The sequence below is a fragment of the Centruroides sculpturatus genome, unplaced genomic scaffold, assembly GCF_000671375.1.
Source record: "Centruroides sculpturatus isolate CEXI.00-Female unplaced genomic scaffold, Cexi_2.0 scaffold1010, whole genome shotgun sequence".
Lineage (NCBI taxonomy): Eukaryota > Metazoa > Arthropoda > Arachnida > Scorpiones > Buthidae > Centruroides > Centruroides sculpturatus.
This window is the reverse complement of record NW_019385312.1, coordinates 47963-68368: the sequence shown is the minus strand read 5'-3', so window position 1 is coordinate 68368 and position 20406 is coordinate 47963. Positions and strand designations below refer to the sequence as shown.

Below are 20406 nucleotides of genomic sequence, written 5' to 3'. Positions count from 1 at the left end.
TTTGCATTTATAAATGAACGTCTCGCGCTTTTATTATCCGAATTTATTGTATGTAATTGTCTAACGTAGACTGGTGCTATCAACAAGTATCCAGACAAACTCTGGACCAAAGTTAATCTCGGTTCATCGCATGAATAAATTATTTTCTCATTCTTCTTATTAAATTAACAATCGTCTTTCATCATCTATACTAAAGAAAACTTTCTTTTTACTTTTTCGGATGTTATATAGCCTATACAGTACACAAGGAAAATGTGACCATCAGCCAAAAATGACCCCCAGATTTTTACATTTTTTAACTCGGGACACCTCGAAACGTCGAAAAATGCAAAGAAATTTCGGGGTGATTTCTGTACATATGAATGTGTGTGTGTGTGTTGGGCACGGTTTTGTTCACCCTGTTTGAAGCTTCATAAGTCCGGTGCTTTTGTGGAAAATTTCTGAAACTTTGCAGAAAAGTTTGTTTATTAGGGAGATCTACGCTATTCAATTTTGATGGTTAAAGGTCGAGAGGGTGGGGAGATAAAAGGGATGATGTGTATCTCCAATAGGGTCGGACTTAATGACGATTTTACTCGTTATTAGCATTTAGAATTTTTTTTTAATAAAATCCACCCCTAGCCTCGAAATGAAACTATTTACCATTTTATAATAGTTAAAAATATAAAAAGTTTTTAAAATAAAATATAGTAACAGATGGCGCCACCAAACGTGGCCGGAAAAGTTAAGCAACTCGTCTATTGATTTTTTAAATTATTATCGCCTCCAGTTTCCGTTGGCAAACCAAAGATTTTCAAATTACGTTTCAAAAATTTTTTATTAATTTTTCGAGTCGTAATCAGCCGAGATAGTAAACAAAATTGATGAGACCCGAGTTATTTTAATATATTATTAACATTTTTCTTTTTTCTTTTTTTTTAAAATTATTAATAACACGAGTTTCTATTTTAATCCGAATTGTTCGAACTTTTGTTCTCGTGTGCAAAAACACGTATTAAATTTCTTTCCAAAATTAAATTTTTATAAAGATATTCTCGGCATTTAAAAGGGGGGAAACTATCGTTTATAAACATATAAATATATAAATTTAGAAGTAATAAACCAAAGACATTAACTCACTCTTAACAAACAGAAATGACTTTAATCGGGATTCTCCGCGATAATGTATCATTTCCGTTTTGATGTTCGAAAACTTTCATTTTCTACTTGTTTCTCGGCGCATGCTCTATGGATGAGAGTTTATTCGGCGTGGGTGGAGGGCTTATTTATCCTCCGATTTGGCCGCGATCCGCTCAGTCTCTACTTTACTACCCAAACTGTTTCATCATCAAAAAAAGAGATTTGTTGGTGAGTTAACACCTCTTTACTTTGCTTTAACGATAAGCCGATACGATCTTTTAATATATGCCAAAACCAAATATAATATATATATATATTTCCCCACGTAAAAGGCTATAAAAAATTTAGATGTAGGTTATTCGAATACGATAAGCTTTATCTAGTTTATTTAACCGATAATAAATTATTAGAAGCTATTAACTTTGTCCGTTTTACAGATAAAGCACGTTTTCTTTTCAATCTTTAATAATTGATGTTCGTTAGATAAGAAGAAAATGAATAATGAAGAGAGAAAATAAAACGAAAAAGAAAAAGGTTAAAAATATGAAATTTAAGAGAAAAACTCATTTTAAAATATAGCAATTGTTAGGTTTACATTTTAAAAAATGAAAGCTGCGTGCACCTGTAAAGCCGCTTTCACGTACAATTTAACGCATTTTGCAGGGAAAAGTGTTTTAAAGGGCTTTACAGACATTTCTAAAAACAATTTTTAAGAAAATAAAACTTTTACTTATTAATAAGGAAACTTATTAAAATGTTTAATAAAATAGAAGTTATCGTAAACTTAATTTTGGAAAATTCTTAATTGTAATTATCGTATAACTTGTCGATAAATAATTAATGAACAAATAACTTTTCACGGATTTTCGGTGATTAGAATTTGAAAATATGTATACATTAAAGCTAATGTACTTTGTATTTTCGATATCGATGAATTAGAGTTTAGATATTATACTATTTTACACAATTAAAAAAAATTTAAATATAATTAACAAATTGCAATTAAACTTTATTTATTTAGAAGATATTCGAAAGTTTAATTAAATTTAATTGGTAAATTTTAAGAAAGTTCCTATTAAAAATAAATATTAAAATAGCTTATAAAAATATATCGTAAACTCTATTTACTGTTTTACTTACCATTAAAGCTTCTAATTTTAATCACTAATTTATTATTTTCATAAGTTAATTAGAGAAGATAATAAAACAATAAAAAGATCATATTTTAGTATAATTAATTTTTATTTTTAATAATATTTTTGGGAACTTTTCAATTAGGATTTTATTTTTTAATGTTTAATTACTCGATCAGTGCATTACGTGGTAAGTTTTCCAGTTATTACAAGTAACGATAATGCTATTGTTGATATTGTTTAAAACAACGGAACAGATATTAATGGAAATTTTATTGCTAATAAGATTAAATGCCAATATATCTGCCCGTTAAGTGTCAAACACGTCGGTAAAATTAATTAAACAAATGCGTAACAAGATGGCGAGTGCTTAGTAAATACATTTATCTGTCCGGAAAGACAATTTATTGTTTAATAAATGCTTTGTATTTTCGAAAATAATTCGAATAATATTTGATTTATTGTCGAGTCCGGTGGAAGAGTTTATTTAGAAGGCAAACACGTTACTTTTTTTTGTTAAAAATGGAATAGAAAACCGCTTGAAAGGTTTCCTAACTTAAGAGAATGTTATATAGGATCTTAATAAACAAGTAATTCTCTAGTGAAGTCATTTTACGGCTTGGTATACAGATAACTTACAACTGAATATATATAAATAAACATTTACAATGCTAATTTACTGTAAAGTGAAGCTTATCGTTATTAATAGTCAAATAATCATATTTAAAATTATACGACGCTCGAGTTTAGTACGTAATAAGAATTAATTGATTATTTTATTGAATTAAAATATAATTAAACTCAATACAGTATTTTTTAAGTCGAATTTTTATAAATAATTATCTTAAAATTAACATTACTTACATAAATGCCCGATTAAAAATCAATTTTTACGCTAATTTCCACGTTATTCTTCAAATTAAATATAATATTTTAGTTAAATTTTTTCTCTAATTTATGCAAATAAGTAACTAAAATTAATTAATTAAGTTTCTTCGGTTTAAATTCGAAAAAGTTTTAAACTTGGAATAAAACCCGTTAACTGGCCCAACGGGTCGAACGGACCAATCAGAAACGGCGGAAGGCGGCTGTTGGTCGGGTGCGGTCCTACTCCCGTCACCGGGCAAGAAAATTTTCTCTGCCTAAAATACCCGTGACGTCATTAAATGAAGTCGAATGATTCAAGGTCCGGTAATGTTGGCGCCATTGCGACCAGTTCTTTGACCTTACGCGATGCCGATCACTTCCTATACGAGACACGACGAGATTTCCGAGATAATTCGGCACGGCTTCTGCCTATCCGTCGGGTCGGGCCTTTATCTTCTTACAAATCCTTTTCGGGCCCAAAAGACGGATCCGGGGCCTAATCTCCAAACAACGCGAAATCCGCCGACACTCGAAAAATCTACCCACTCCGTTCGATTTTAAAGAGATTAAAGCAACATGGCGGATTATAGAGAATTCTTAGTTCCGTAAATGCTCTTATTTTTTACTTATTTATTTTTCCTTCCGATTAAAAGAGGATTTTCTTCAACAGATCGTTAATCGAAAGGACGTCTCTATTCAAATAATGATTCTAACACATTATCGGGATCCTCATAATTTCCTACAGTTATCGCTTAACAGAATTATACAAGATTTCTATTATTTAAAACGGATGAAATTTTAAAACTTTAAATTTAATAATCGGCGTGGAACTGGTCACCAGGGGTGGGATTTAGTAGTCCGGATGGCCCGATTAGTGGTTTGACATCCGTACTCGCCACACGTGTTAGACAGGGCCACGACAGGTGGACGTCGGGGGGAAGGGACTCGGCGCGGGTATTTAAAGTACAAGCTTCTCCTCTTCGCCACCATTCGCTGCCAAGTTAGAGTGACCTTCTGCGCACAGGTAAGCTTCATCCTCTCTTATTTAACTCCATCCTTCTCTGCTCCCAGTTCTAATCGTCTCGGCTTCTTCTTTACGCGCTTCTCCATTATTTACGATATTATATTACTCCTTTATAACCCGAAAGAATTTACAAGCGTTAATCCAGCACAAACGTTATTTATTTATATATATATATAATAGTAATTAACTATTAAGTAAACTACAGTAATTATATAATTTTCGTAAGATTATTTTAAATACAATTAGTTGCTTTGCTGAAATCGAGAAAATTTGAGAACCGAATTCGTTGAAAAACTAATTTAATTATGTTAGTGGATATTAAAATATATATAGAAATTTTATTCGATTTTAGCTAAATAGAAGTTTTATCGGGCAATTTTAATTTTCTCAAGTAACAGAGTATAGAATATTTTTGATTTTATCGGTGTCTAGACGTCAGGAGGTAGAAAAGGACCTTGGGTTTTCGAGCTGTTTGTATAAGAAATGTAGTATTTTTGTTCACAGAGTCAACAATGAAATTTATGTGGGAACCGTGAAACCCCTTTTCTCCCCCACGCCAAACCTCAATAGTAGAAAAAGAGTGTTTCTTTAAGAATACCGCCTTATTTACCGAAATCCGACCCATTTCCGCTTTTTCTTGCCAAATATTTCCATTGAAGCGGACGAGGAAACAATTTTCTCATACTAAAAACCGTCAACAACAATCGGAAAAGGTGCGGGAAAAAAATATATCCACAAAATTTTCCATCTCGAACCGTTTCGGGGGTTTCAATACACAATACAAACTTACCGCACCAGACACGGTGACCCGGTTATCCTTCGACCTTGTGACCTTAGGACTGGCTGACCCTTGCCGGAGTGGCGAAAGGCCAAATTATCTGGAACACGTACAGGAGCGTGTGAACCGGCCAATACCGAAGTTTGCATCCAGACATAAACAAATTTTTCGGACGGTTCCTACAATACGGGTTCGTACTAATCGCCTTGTTTATGGCGGCCGACTTGTTTTTTAGGCATCGGAGCCGTCCGCAAATTGATTGATTTTAAGTAATTTCGCTGCTTAACGGATTAACGTCGAGTTGCATAGAAATATTGGCTTTGGGTTCCGATAATTGATTTATCTCATCCGATGATGGCATCGAGTTTTATTTTTAATTCCGATCTGTAGAACGACTTTTAATTTGATTTTTCTAGTTTCGTAATGGTTAAGAATGACGTTTATTTGCATTACAAATGAGCAATGTCATTTCCTCTAACTTAAGAATGCGCCTTTAAATCATTATAATTGTAAATGAATAGGAAATGATTAAAAAAATTTTTCTTTTATTCATTTACTTTTTTTCAATTAGTTTCTACTTTTGTTACTCCGAATGAAAAAACAAAACAGTAAAATACTTGGATTTAGGCCTAATATGAAAGATTTCGCACTTTAAATTATTAGAATTTTTCAATTTGAATCCGTAATTAAAACGCACTTTATTTAAAATTTTATTCAAAAAAATTATATACAAGTCTAATTGTGTTCTAGGTATTTTCATCTTACGTAATTGAAATAGGTGTGTGTGTCGACCGCTACATTTCACATTCCTAAAGAAATAAATATACAGATAACGGTTAAATGTAATTGTAAATTAACACACTTTATATATTTTTAAACTATAAATCCTTTACCAAATTATTTCTAATTATTTATTGAATTTTCTATCGTTTCTGTTAATCGAGGTAGACAAACAATGTTTCTTTTAAATACATTCACGAATTTTATCAATAGAAACTATAAAAAGCCCATAGATAAAAATTCACACTCGGCTGGATAATGTCAATAGAACAATATATGATAACGATTAATCGAGAGTGTAATAATTAGACGATTACATTCTACAAATTTGAATCAGGAACCCCCAAAAAGAAAAAAAAACCCATTTTACGAAATTGCTTAACCGTAACCGGGTGTAGTAAACAAAGCTATAACAGAAAGTTTATCCGGTGACCTAGTTCTAAATCAGTAACGACGAAGAATTTTGCTGGGAGAAACTCGTCCTTATAATTAATTTCTGTGGGTTTAAGTGAAATTGGTCAACAGGAAGGGGATTTTACCCGTCGTCTCCCCTTTTCGTTAATAACAGGGAAGAAGTATTACAAACGGACCGCGCCGATCTCGATTAGAACAGAGGGAAAAATCTTTAAACCGCCCTGTGGTGTAAGCGAGCGATTGATGATCGCACAGAATTTTATACACGGTTTTCCAAGAGGTTTGTTTCCAGCCGCCCGGTACGTTTATTCCCACCGCAGGTATACTTTAGTGAAAGCGGGTGTAGCTTGGAACGCTCCTATTCTTTTTGGCAAGGACGTTCCCACCCGAGGGGAGGAAGGGAAACCAACAAACCGAGAAGAAACCGGGAAAAAAAAGCCGTTCGATTTAATTGCAGTGTGGGTGCAGTTGGACAAAATGCAGCCGACAAGAATTTGGAAGTCGATTAAAGGCACCCCTAAGAGGAAACTAGAAAGAAGGGACCAGGTGGCCAACCCTTCACCGAGAGCAATATATTATCCTTTCTTTCACTTTCCCCTCGAGACAGGGTGAAGCCACGTGACTGGGCAGGGATAAAATTTGGTTCACTTTTTGTTAACTCTCTTGAGGAACAAGTTCTTTAGCAAACGCCTGGTAAGTTTTTTTTTCTTAAACCCCATTCTATAACGGAATGCCAGGCATTGGTGCGTATTTGTAGGCTGGTAGTTTGCATTGCATTCGACGTTTTAATTAATTAATAAATTCGATATTTTTATTAAAAGCCACCGATCTTGTAAATTTTCAAACTATTAATGATTTTAATTTTAAACTGAAACTTTGCAATTATTGCCTGACGGATTAATGATCGTAGTATTTTCTATTAGTATCACGTTTCGTCTAATGAAAATCGAAAGATTTCGAGAATATTAGCTTTCTTTGTTTCCTGTCTTAATTCTTTCGATATTAACCGGATAATCCCTCTGATACCGAGAGAAATAATTTCGGCATCCCAAGATCGTGACATCAAATATAAACCGAATCCTTCAGCTCTATGGCACATATTCCCTTTAATTTACTGTTTGTGTTATAAACCACGTAATCTTTATATATATATTGTATTTTCATCAGGTAACTTCCATTATCACCTTCAGCCGCAATGTCAGGTCGTACCATATTATTCACAACATTAATATTGTTGCCCGCCATTTTTGGACGTCATATCGAATATAGTCGAACAAGGAGAGGATTAGGAGTAAGATTTAATATTACGTTTGACGTATTTTTAATTATAATTAATCCATCGCTTACATTAAACTTAATTTTTTTGTTTTTAGGGCGTTATGAAACATTCTAGAAACACGAGAAATGGTAAGACGTTTGCAATTAACGTAACGGTATCCTAAAAATTATATAATTGACCGTAATAAACTATTGTAGGAAATAGTAATGTGAATCCACATCTTCGAATGCGTAGTATACCACCCGAATTTCTTTACGTATCTTTGGGAGATAATAAAGTATTAGAATGCGAAGCCGGAGGGAATCCTCCTCCCACCATTCACTGGTTAAAGAATGGGAAAAGGATCCAACAGGTAAGGTTATTTTTAAAATGGACCAAGAGATAATTAAGACACGTCTCGAGCTCGACGTTTCTTCCAGAATCCGATGGAAATGAACGAAGTGGACGACGGTAATTTCGATACTAATCCTCAGTTGGGTTTAAGTTTTACTAAGTCGCGACTTTTCATCGATTGCGCCACCGAACAAGACACGGGCGAATACACTTGTGTTGCCCAAAATCCTTATTATAGAATTAGTACCAATACCAAAATCGAAACGAATAACAAAAGTAAGATAACCGAAGATGCGTTCTGCCTCACTAAAAAGTCCTACGGTGAGTTTTCAGTTTATAAATAGAAGAAATTAATTCGATGATACGATAATTATCCCATCTGTCGTCGACAGGTATTCCTGCCAGAATATACATGTGGACCCACATAAGAATGGAATACACTGGAAGTGACGTTCAGTTATTCTGTAGGGTAGCCGGAAAACCGGAACCTGCAGTCAAATGGATAAATCAAGACGACGAACTCGTCCAGAAAAGCGAAAAATACGAAGTGAGTATAACAAAATTCAAATATTCAAACTTATTTGTAGTTTCGGCTACATTTTGTTGCGAGTTTAATTTGTTTCGATTGGCCGCTCAATGTATTATAATTACTGCATCGATTTAATTTCGTAGTAATTTGCTAAGCAATGCGACGAACGAAACAAATTCTAGGAAACGAAACAAATTTTAAACTCCGATGATAAACACTTTTAAATTGCTCGAACGTAGGACGTCAACACGCATTTAAAATCATTTTAAGTATTTGCTCTTAATGTTTATAGCATTGGAGTCGGTCAAAATTGCATTCTTGGAATTAATTCGTCCTTCTTCTCTTATAAATAAAGTTTTGTTTGGTAATAAATCGAGTAATAATATGCCACTTTTATTTCTTTCGCTCGACCGGAATGAAATATTTCTTTATTTTTTAAATTAATTATAGATTTTAGATAGCGGAGATCTGATCATTCGTGATATCGATTGGAGCGACATGGGAAATTACGTATGTATCACAAAGAATATCCACGGAACCGATCAATCATCCACTTTTCTTTATCCATCAAAGGTAATTAACTCCTTTCGCCTGTTCTTCGCCTTATAATAATGCCTAACCGAGTCGATTTTCGCACTTCATTAATTAATTATTATTTTTTTCCAGCGAGAAAAAGTGATGAATTAATCTCGAAGCAAGCGTCCATCGGCAATGTCGGCGCGCCACTTAACAGCAACAAAAACAGAAAAAAAAAATTACTTTGAAATTTGGTGATAGACTAGGACGCCATCTGTTATTTTAACCTAGAACTATCGAAGGCTTTCTTCAATTATTTAAAATACGTGTTGTAAAAAAAAAATAGTNACTTTTATCCATAAAATTCTAAATCATATTTTAGAAACAAGGCTGGAGTTTCTTTAATTTATGCGCTTTCGTTTAAATTTAAAAACTGATATATTCGTCTGTTTAAATGTCAATTTAATTCCAAATTCAAATAATTTTTTTTTTTTAATTCTAAGAATAAAATTTCTTGGAATTGATTATTCAAAGATAAATCCGGCCGAAGACTTGAGTGATAAAGGATCATTCCACAGTGATTTTTATTATATGGGATTTAAGAGAAGTGGGTCACGTAGAAATATGCGGTAGACTAAAATCTTTTTTGATCAATACTAATACTTTCATATTTAATAATCGTCCAAATACTGCTCCATATTATCAACTATTTATATACAAGTAGGTCTATTTATAACCTTATAAATGAAACGTTGTGTTTATATCCAGAGGCTCACAATCTAATATCTCAAATATAAACTACTTATATATAGAAAGAAATGGTTCGATAAAGTTTACGATTAATCGAAATATCAAAAAATTCCTATTCCGATAAATACGAAAAGCCCCACGTTCTGTAAACCGGCCCCTTTCCACTGTAAATAAATTAATTAAAGTACGGAGGAAAGATTTAACTACTTATACACACGTATACGCAATGGTATATAGGGTTACATCTAATTCCGTACCCTTTAGCATAGATTCTATATAACTTCTATATAATATACGGTTTAAATTAAATCTTTTAATATAATCAAATTAGAATATTTATTTTACTTTACCAAGTTAATGGCATTATTTAAACCGTTACTAAAATTAAAGCGTCACGAACGAAAGTGGAGTGGTTTCGGTATACAGCACTTGAAAGTTTCTATATCAACCATTATTCTAAAGATTTCATATTTCCGCGTACGGAAATATGAAATCTTTCGAAATAATAGTTGATATAATATGTATTGTTTACATAATTAATTAATAATATATATTGTTTACATAATATATTAGGTAAATTTAATCGTAACATTATACCAGCGAATTTAATCCAGAATACTTTAAAAGGGGGTTTCCTAACTCTGTGGCTACAGACACCCTAGGGATGGATTGATTTACCTGGAGGGTCGATAAACGACCGGGGGTGGTTTGGGGTCGACGTTATTTAGTTAAAAAAGTATTATTAATTCCTACTCGTAATTTATTTCGTATTAGTGTAGAAAGGGGCGAGCATATTTTATCAAATTTCGGAAAGGAGTAGAGGAAGAAAAAAGACGAAAACTTCCGTTATAAAATACAGTACTGTATATCAAAAACGCTATTATATTTATAAAATAGTAAGTTATTTAATAGGTAATCTGCCGCTTAAATGGCAGAAGGATACTTATTTATATTATAAAAGTCTGCAAGTCGAATTTATTTGAATCGTTTAAAGAAATCCGAACATTAATCAGGAAACTTCCGCCATGTAGCGCACGTCGATTGCTTATCGACTATTCGGCCAAGCACGAAGTATAACCTAGATTTTCGAGCATCCGATTAACCTTATGCAAAAATTATGCCATTCCGTTTTTATTTATTTAATTTTTCTTCTAAAGTTTTAATACCGTTTTAAACGGACATTTAAATGATATTAATTCTCGAGAAATGATCGAATTTGTTGATTTAGGATTAACGATTTATATAAAATTCTGTAAAATTAAACAAAATTAAAAAGTTTTATTGTACGATAAAGTGTTTTGAAATAAATTATTTATTTGTAATTATGTGCGTTATTATGGCAATAAAATGTAAAACTGTTAAATCCCGTTCACAAATCTTTAAAAAAATGTTTATTGATTGAAATAAGCGTTATTTATCCATAAATGAATTTTAAAATAAATATTTTTAATTGTTTTAATTATAAACGAACAAATAAAAATATGCCTTTTTTGCATTTATAAATGAACGTCTCGCGCTTTTATTATCCGAATTTATTGTATGTAATTGTCTAACGTAGACTGGTGCTATCAACAAGTATCCAGACAAACTCTGGACCAAAGTTAATCTCGGTTCATCGCATGAATAAATTATTTTCTCATTCTTCTTATTAAATTAACAATCGTCTTTCATCATCTATACTAAAGAAAACTTTCTTTTTACTTTTTCGGATGTTATATAGCCTATACAGTACACAAGGAAAATGTGACCATCAGCCAAAAATGACCCCCAGATTTTTACATTTTTTAACTCGGGACACCTCGAAACGTCGAAAAATGCAAAGAAATTTCGGGGTGATTTCTGTACATATGAATGTGTGTGTGTGTGTTGGGCACGGTTTTGTTCACCCTGTTTGAAGCTTCATAAGTCCGGTGCTTTTGTGGAAAATTTCTGAAACTTTGCAGAAAAGTTTGTTTATTAGGGAGATCTACGCTATTCAATTTTGATGGTTAAAGGTCGAGAGGGTGGGGAGATAAAAGGGATGATGTGTATCTCCAATAGGGTCGGACTTAATGACGATTTTACTCGTTATTAGCATTTAGAATTTTTTTTTAATAAAATCCACCCCTAGCCTCGAAATGAAACTATTTACCATTTTATAATAGTTAAAAATATAAAAAGTTTTTAAAATAAAATATAGTAACAGATGGCGCCACCAAACGTGGCCGGAAAAGTTAAGCAACTCGTCTATTGATTTTTTAAATTATTATCGCCTCCAGTTTCCGTTGGCAAACCAAAGATTTTCAAATTACGTTTCAAAAATTTTTTATTAATTTTTCGAGTCGTAATCAGCCGAGATAGTAAACAAAATTGATGAGACCCGAGTTATTTTAATATATTATTAACATTTTTCTTTTTTCTTTTTTTTTAAAATTATTAATAACACGAGTTTCTATTTTAATCCGAATTGTTCGAACTTTTGTTCTCGTGTGCAAAAACACGTATTAAATTTCTTTCCAAAATTAAATTTTTATAAAGATATTCTCGGCATTTAAAAGGGGGGAAACTATCGTTTATAAACATATAAATATATAAATTTAGAAGTAATAAACCAAAGACATTAACTCACTCTTAACAAACAGAAATGACTTTAATCGGGATTCTCCGCGATAATGTATCATTTCCGTTTTGATGTTCGAAAACTTTCATTTTCTACTTGTTTCTCGGCGCATGCTCTATGGATGAGAGTTTATTCGGCGTGGGTGGAGGGCTTATTTATCCTCCGATTTGGCCGCGATCCGCTCAGTCTCTACTTTACTACCCAAACTGTTTCATCATCAAAAAAAGAGATTTGTTGGTGAGTTAACACCTCTTTACTTTGCTTTAACGATAAGCCGATACGATCTTTTAATATATGCCAAAACCAAATATAATATATATATATATTTCCCCACGTAAAAGGCTATAAAAAATTTAGATGTAGGTTATTCGAATACGATAAGCTTTATCTAGTTTATTTAACCGATAATAAATTATTAGAAGCTATTAACTTTGTCCGTTTTACAGATAAAGCACGTTTTCTTTTCAATCTTTAATAATTGATGTTCGTTAGATAAGAAGAAAATGAATAATGAAGAGAGAAAATAAAACGAAAAAGAAAAAGGTTAAAAATATGAAATTTAAGAGAAAAACTCATTTTAAAATATAGCAATTGTTAGGTTTACATTTTAAAAAATGAAAGCTGCGTGCACCTGTAAAGCCGCTTTCACGTACAATTTAACGCATTTTGCAGGGAAAAGTGTTTTAAAGGGCTTTACAGACATTTCTAAAAACAATTTTTAAGAAAATAAAACTTTTACTTATTAATAAGGAAACTTATTAAAATGTTTAATAAAATAGAAGTTATCGTAAACTTAATTTTGGAAAATTCTTAATTGTAATTATCGTATAACTTGTCGATAAATAATTAATGAACAAATAACTTTTCACGGATTTTCGGTGATTAGAATTTGAAAATATGTATACATTAAAGCTAATGTACTTTGTATTTTCGATATCGATGAATTAGAGTTTAGATATTATACTATTTTACACAATTAAAAAAAATTTAAATATAATTAACAAATTGCAATTAAACTTTATTTATTTAGAAGATATTCGAAAGTTTAATTAAATTTAATTGGTAAATTTTAAGAAAGTTCCTATTAAAAATAAATATTAAAATAGCTTATAAAAATATATCGTAAACTCTATTTACTGTTTTACTTACCATTAAAGCTTCTAATTTTAATCACTAATTTATTATTTTCATAAGTTAATTAGAGAAGATAATAAAACAATAAAAAGATCATATTTTAGTATAATTAATTTTTATTTTTAATAATATTTTTGGGAACTTTTCAATTAGGATTTTATTTTTTAATGTTTAATTACTCGATCAGTGCATTACGTGGTAAGTTTTCCAGTTATTACAAGTAACGATAATGCTATTGTTGATATTGTTTAAAACAACGGAACAGATATTAATGGAAATTTTATTGCTAATAAGATTAAATGCCAATATATCTGCCCGTTAAGTGTCAAACACGTCGGTAAAATTAATTAAACAAATGCGTAACAAGATGGCGAGTGCTTAGTAAATACATTTATCTGTCCGGAAAGACAATTTATTGTTTAATAAATGCTTTGTATTTTCGAAAATAATTCGAATAATATTTGATTTATTGTCGAGTCCGGTGGAAGAGTTTATTTAGAAGGCAAACACGTTACTTTTTTTTGTTAAAAATGGAATAGAAAACCGCTTGAAAGGTTTCCTAACTTAAGAGAATGTTATATAGGATCTTAATAAACAAGTAATTCTCTAGTGAAGTCATTTTACGGCTTGGTATACAGATAACTTACAACTGAATATATATAAATAAACATTTACAATGCTAATTTACTGTAAAGTGAAGCTTATCGTTATTAATAGTCAAATAATCATATTTAAAATTATACGACGCTCGAGTTTAGTACGTAATAAGAATTAATTGATTATTTTATTGAATTAAAATATAATTAAACTCAATACAGTATTTTTTTAAGTCGAATTTTTATAAATAATTATCTTAAAATTAACATTACTTACATAAATGCCCGATTAAAAATCAATTTTTACGCTAATTTCCACGTTATTCTTCAAATTAAATATAATATTTTAGTTAAATTTTTTCTCTAATTTATGCAAATAAGTAACTAAAATTAATTAATTAAGTTTCTTCGGTTTAAATTCGAAAAAGTTTTAAACTTGGAATAAAACCCGTTAACTGGCCCAACGGGTCGAACGGACCAATCAGAAACGGCGGAAGGCGGCTGTTGGTCGGGTGCGGTCCTACTCCCGTCACCGGGCAAGAAAATTTTCTCTGCCTAAAATACCCGTGACGTCATTAAATGAAGTCGAATGATTCAAGGTCCGGTAATGTTGGCGCCATTGCGACCAGTTCTTTGACCTTACGCGATGCCGATCACTTCCTATACGAGACACGACGAGATTTCCGAGATAATTCGGCACGGCTTCTGCCTATCCGTCGGGTCGGGCCTTTATCTTCTTACAAATCCTTTTCGGGCCCAAAAGACGGATCCGGGGCCTAATCTCCAAACAACGCGAAATCCGCCGACACTCGAAAAATCTACCCACTCCGTTCGATTTTAAAGAGATTAAAGCAACATGGCGGATTATAGAGAATTCTTAGTTCCGTAAATGCTCTTATTTTTTACTTATTTATTTTTCCTTCCGATTAAAAGAGGATTTTCTTCAACAGATCGTTAATCGAAAGGACGTCTCTATTCAAATAATGATTCTAACACATTATCGGGATCCTCATAATTTCCTACAGTTATCGCTTAACAGAATTATACAAGATTTCTATTATTTAAAACGGATGAAATTTTAAAACTTTAAATTTAATAATCGGCGTGGAACTGGTCACCAGGGGTGGGATTTAGTAGTCCGGATGGCCCGATTAGTGGTTTGACATCCGTACTCGCCACACGTGTTAGACAGGGCCACGACAGGTGGACGTCGGGGGGAAGGGACTCGGCGCGGGTATTTAAAGTACAAGCTTCTCCTCTTCGCCACCATTCGCTGCCAAGTTAGAGTGACCTTCTGCGCACAGGTAAGCTTCATCCTCTCTTATTTAACTCCATCCTTCTCTGCTCTTCGTTCTAATCGTCTCGGCTTCTTCTTTACGCGCTTCTCCATTATTTACGATATTATATTACTCCCTTATAACCCGAAAGAATTTACAAGCGTTAATCCAGCACAAACGTTATTTATTTATATATATATATAATAGTAATTAACTATTAAGTAAACTACAGTAATTATATAATTTTCGTAAGATTATTTTAAATACAATTAGTTGCTTTGCTGAAATCGAGAAAATTTGAGAACCGAATTCGTTGAAAAACTAATTTAATTATGTTAGTGGATATTAAAATATATATAGAAATTTTATTCGATTTTAGCTAAATAGAAATTTTATCGGGCAATTTTAATTTTCTCAAGTAACAGAGTATAGAATATTTTTGATTTTATCGGTGTCTAGACGTCAGGAGGTAGAAAAGGACCTTGGGTTTTCGAGCTGTTTGTATAAGAAATGTAGTATTTTTGTTCACAGAGTCAACAATGAAATTTATGTGGGAACCGTGAAACCCCTTTTCTCCCCCACGCCAAACCTCAATAGTAGAAAAAGAGTGTTTCTTTAAGAATACCGCCTTATTTACCGAAATCCGACCCATTTCCGCTTTTTCTTGCCAAATATTTCCATTGAAGCGGACGAGGAAACAATTTTCTCATACTAAAAACCGTCAACAACAATCGGAAAAGGTGAGGGAAAAAAATATATCTACAAAATTTTCCATCTCGAACCGTTTCGGGGGTTTCAATACACAATACAAACTTACCGCACCAGACACGGTGACCCGGTTATCCTTCGACCTTGTGACCTTAGGACTGGCTGACCCTTGCCGGAGTGGCGAAAGGCCAAATTATCTGGAACACGTACAGGAGCGTGTGAACCGGCCAATACCGAAGTTTGCATCCAGACATAAACAAATTTTTCGGACGGTTCCTACAATACGGGTTCGTACTAATCGCCTTGTTTATGGCGGCCGACTTGTTTTTTAGGCATCGGAGCCGTCCGCAAATTGATTGATTTTAAGTAATTTCGCTGCTTAACGGATTAACGTCGAGTTGCATAGAAATATTGGCTTTGGGTTCCGATAATTGATTTATCTCATCCGATGATGGCATCGAGTTTTATTTTTAATTCCGATCTGTAGAACGACTTTTAATTTGATTTTTCTAGTTTCGTAATGGTTAAGAATGACGTTTATTTGCATTACAAATGAGCAATGTCATTTCCTCTAACTTAAGAATGCGCCTTTAAATCATTATAATTGTAAATGAATAGGAAATGATTAAAAAAATTTTTCTTTTATTCATTTACTTTTTTTCAATTAGTTTCTACTTTTGTTACTCCGAATGAAAAAACAAAACAGTAAAATACTTGGATTTAGGCCTAATATGAAAGATTTCGCACTTTAAATTATTAGAATTTTTCAATTTGAATCCGTAATTAAAACGCACTTTATTTAAAATTTTATTCAAAAAAATTATATACAAGTCTAATTGTGTTCTAGGTATTTTCATCTTACGTAATTGAAATAGGTGTGTGTGTCGACCGCTACATTTCACATTCCTAAAGAAATAAATATACAGATAACGGTTAAATGTAATTGTAAATTAACACACTTTATATATTTTTAAACTATAAATCCTTTACCAAATTATTTCTAATTATTTATTGAATTTTCTATCGTTTCTGTTAATCGAGGTAGACAAACAATGTTTCTTTTAAATACATTCACGAATTTTATCAATAGAAACTATAAAAAGCCCATAGATAAAAATTCACACTCGGCTGGATAATGTCAATAGAACAATATATGATAACGATTAATCGAGAGTGTAATAATTAGACGATTACATTCTACAAATTTGAATCAGGAACCCCCAAAAAGAAAAAAAAAACCCATTTTACGAAATTGCTTAACCGTAACCGGGTGTAGTAAACAAAGCTATAACAGAAAGTTTATCCGGTGACCTAGTTCTAAATCAGTAACGACGAAGAATTTTGCTGGGAGAAACTCGTCCTTATAATTAATTTCTGTGGGTTTAAGTGAAATTGGTCAACAGGAAGGGGATTTTACCCGTCGTCTCCCCTTTTCGTTAATAACAGGGAAGAAGTATTACAAACGGACCGCGCCGATCTCGATTAGAACAGAGGGAAAAATCTTTAAACCGCCCTGTGGTGTAAGCGAGCGATTGATGATCGCACAGAATTTTATACACGGTTTTCCAAGAGGTTTGTTTCCAGCCGCCCGGTACGTTTATTCCCACCGCAGGTATACTTTAGTGAAAGCGGGTGTAGCTTGGAACGCTCCTATTCTTTTTGGCAAGGACGTTCCCACCCGAGGGGAGGAAGGGAAACCAACAAACCGAGAAGAAACCGGGAAAAAAAAGCCGTTCGATTTAATTGCAGTGTGGGTGCAGTTGGACAAAATGCAGCCGACAAGAATTTGGAAGTCGATTAAAGGCACCCCTAAGAGGAAACTAGAAAGAAGGGACCAGGTGGCCAACCCTTCACCGAGAGCAATATATTATCCTTTCTTTCACTTTCCCCTCGAGACAGGGTGAAGCCACGTGACTGGGCAGGGATAAAATTTGGTTCACTTTTTGTTAACTCTCTTGAGGAACAAGTTCTTTAGCAAACGCCTGGTAAGTTTTTTTTTTTTCTTAAACCCCATTCTATAACGGAATGCCAGGCATTGGTGCGTATTTGTAGGCTGGTAGTTTGCATTGCATTCGACGTTTTAATTAATTAATAAATTCGATATTTTTATTAAAAGCCACCGATCTTGTAAATTTTCAAACTATTAATGATTTTAATTTTAAACTGAAACTTTGCAATTATTGCCTGACGGATTAATGATCGTAGTATTTTCTATTAGTATCACGTTTCGTCTAATGAAAATCGAAAGATTTCGAGAATATTAGCTTTCTTTGTTTCCTGTCTTAATTCTTTCGATATTAACCGGATAATCCCTCTGATACCGAGAGAAATAATTTCGGCATCCCAAGATCGTGACATCAAATATAAACCGAATCCTTCAGCTCTATGGCACATATTCCCTTTAATTTACTGTTTGTGTTATAAACCACGTAATCTTTATATATATATTGTATTTTCATCAGGTAACTTCCATTATCACCTTCAGCCGCAATGTCAGGTCGTACCATATTATTCACAACATTAATATTGTTGCCCGCCATTTTTGGACGTCATATCGAATATAGTCGAACAAGGAGAGGATTAGGAGTAAGATTTAATATTACGTTTGACGTATTTTTAATTATAATTAATCCATCGCTTACATTAAACTTAATTTTTTTGTTTTTAGGGCGTTATGAAACATTCTAGAAACACGAGAAATGGTAAGACGTTTGCAATTAACGTAACGGTATCCTAAAAATTATATAATTGACCGTAATAAACTATTGTAGGAAATAGTAATGTGAATCCACATCTTCGAATGCGTAGTATACCACCCGAATTTCTTTACGTATCTTTGGGAGATAATAAAGTATTAGAATGCGAAGCCGGAGGGAATCCTCCTCCCACCATTCACTGGTTAAAGAATGGGAAAAGGATCCAACAGGTAAGGTTATTTTTAAAATGGACCAAGAGATAATTAAGACACGTCTCGAGCTCGACGTTTCTTCCAGAATCCGATGGAAATGAACGAAGTGGACGACGGTAATTTCGATACTAATCCTCAGTTGGGTTTAAGTTTTACTAAGTCGCGACTTTTCATCGATTGCGCCACCGAACAAGACACGGGCGAATACACTTGTGTTGCCCAAAATCCTTATTATAGAATTAGTACCAATACCAAAATCGAAACGAATAACAAAAGTAAGATAACCGAAGATGCGTTCTGCCTCACTAAAAAGTCCTACGGTGAGTTTTCAGTTTATAAATAGAAGAAATTAATTCGATGATACGATAATTATCCCATCTGTCGTCGACAGGTATTCCTGCCAGAATATACATGTGGACCCACATAAGAATGGAATACACTGGAAGTGACGTTCAGTTATTCTGTAGGGTAGCCGGAAAACCGGAACCTGCAGTCAAATGGATAAATCAAGACGACGAACTCGTCCAGAAAAGCGAAAAATACGAAGTGAGTATAACAAAATTCAAATATTCAAACTTATTTGTAGTTTCGGCTACATTTTGTTGCGAGTTTAATTTGTTTCGATTGGCCGCTCAATGTATTATAATTACTGCATCGATTTAATTTCGTAGTAATTTGCTAAGCAATGCGACGAACGAAACAAATTCTAGGAAACGAAACAAATTTTAAACTCCGATGATAAACACTTTTAAATTGCTCGAACGTAGGACGTCAACACGCATTTAAAATCATTTTAAGTATTTGCTCTTAATGTTTATAGCATTGGAGTCGGTCAAAATTGCATTCTTGGAATTAATTCGTCCTTCTTCTCTTATAAATAAAGTTTTGTTTGGTAATAAATCGAGTAATAATATGCCACTTTTATTTCTTTCGCTCGACCGGAATGAAATATTTCTTTATTTTTTAAATTAATTATAGATTTTAGATAGCGGAGATCTGATCATTCGTGATATCGATTGGAGCGACATGGGAAATTACGTATGTATCACAAAGAATATCCACGGAACCGATCAATCATCCACTTTTCTTTATCCATCAAAGGTAATTAACTCCTTTCGCCCGTTCTTCGCCTTATAATAATGCCTAACCGAGTCGATTTTCGCACTTAATTAATTAATTATTATTTTTTTCCAGCGAGAAAAAGTGATGAATTAATCTCGAAGCAAGCGTCCATCGGCAATGTCGGCGCGCCACTTAACAGCAACAAAAACAGAAAAAAAAAATTACTTTGAAATTTGGTGATAGACTAGGACGCCATCTGTTATTTTAACCTAGAACTATCGAAGGCTTTCTTCAATTATTTAAAATACGTGTTGTAAAAAAAAAATAGTAGTAAAAATTGAAAAATATCATTAAAATATTTTATTTCGTAATATAGACAACTTTTTGGATATATTTTTTTAATTATTAAGGACTAATTTCGCCATTCGAAAATGCCTTCTAAACGGATGACGTTCTTTAGTTTATCCAAACTAAATTAATTTATCCGAGTTCCTTTTTAGTTTTCTAAAATTTAGATATATTTATTAATAGAATTTTAAAATAAATTTAACACATAATAATCATTAAAAATTTATTTTATTTTTCAAAATATATTCAATT

At 32.6% G+C, this 20406-nt stretch overlaps 2 protein-coding genes across 4 annotated transcripts; both read left to right on the top strand.

Annotated features, from left to right (window-relative positions):
• Window positions 1-1219: 1219 nt before the first annotated feature.
• On the top strand, window positions 1220-9113 carry LOC111637494 (zwei Ig domain protein zig-4-like). 2 transcript variants are annotated; one of them, XM_023383001.1, is made up of 8 exons: window positions 1220-1347; window positions 7283-7406; window positions 7489-7522; window positions 7592-7746; window positions 7814-8048; window positions 8120-8274; window positions 8707-8829; window positions 8923-9113. In XM_023383001.1, exons 2-8 carry the CDS (start codon window positions 7311-7313, stop codon window positions 8941-8943), a joined length of 819 nt encoding a protein of 272 aa, XP_023238769.1. In that variant the 5' UTR covers window positions 1220-1347; window positions 7283-7310; the 3' UTR covers window positions 8944-9113. The 2 variants fall into 2 exon arrangements, with proteins under 2 accessions (XP_023238769.1, XP_023238770.1); XM_023383002.1 differs by lacking the exon at window positions 1220-1347 and adding an exon at window positions 4064-4143.
• A 3117-nt stretch (window positions 9114-12230) lies between these two features.
• Window positions 12231-20181, top strand: LOC111637492 (zwei Ig domain protein zig-4-like). 2 transcript variants are annotated; one of them, XM_023382999.1, is made up of 8 exons: window positions 12231-12358; window positions 18299-18422; window positions 18505-18538; window positions 18608-18762; window positions 18830-19064; window positions 19136-19290; window positions 19723-19845; window positions 19939-20181. In XM_023382999.1, the coding sequence occupies exons 2-8, from the start codon at window positions 18327-18329 to the stop codon at window positions 19957-19959; spliced, it is 819 nt and encodes a 272-aa protein (XP_023238767.1). In that variant the 5' UTR covers window positions 12231-12358; window positions 18299-18326; the 3' UTR covers window positions 19960-20181. The 2 variants fall into 2 exon arrangements, with proteins under 2 accessions (XP_023238767.1, XP_023238768.1); XM_023383000.1 differs by lacking the exon at window positions 12231-12358 and adding an exon at window positions 15077-15155.
• The last annotated feature ends 225 nt before the right edge of the window (window positions 20182-20406 follow it).

What these genes read in the sequence shown, in the direction of transcription:
- LOC111637492 (XM_023382999.1), top strand. Translation starts at nt 18,327, where the DNA reads ATGTCAGGTCGTACCATATTATTCACAACATTAATATTGTTGCCCGCC. An exon ending in AGAAAAGCGAAAAATACGAA is followed by an intron (nt 19,291 to 19,722) that starts GTGAGTATAACA and finishes AATTAATTATAG; the next exon opens with ATTTTAGATAGCGGAGATCT. An exon ending in CTTTTCTTTATCCATCAAAG is followed by an intron (nt 19,846 to 19,938) that starts GTAATTAACTCC and finishes ATTTTTTTCCAG; the next exon opens with CGAGAAAAAGTGATGAATTA.
- LOC111637494 (XM_023383001.1), top strand. Translation starts at nt 7,311, where the DNA reads ATGTCAGGTCGTACCATATTATTCACAACATTAATATTGTTGCCCGCC. An exon ending in ATGGGAAAAGGATCCAACAG is followed by an intron (nt 7,747 to 7,813) that starts GTAAGGTTATTT and finishes CGTTTCTTCCAG; the next exon opens with AATCCGATGGAAATGAACGA. An exon ending in AGAAAAGCGAAAAATACGAA is followed by an intron (nt 8,275 to 8,706) that starts GTGAGTATAACA and finishes AATTAATTATAG; the next exon opens with ATTTTAGATAGCGGAGATCT.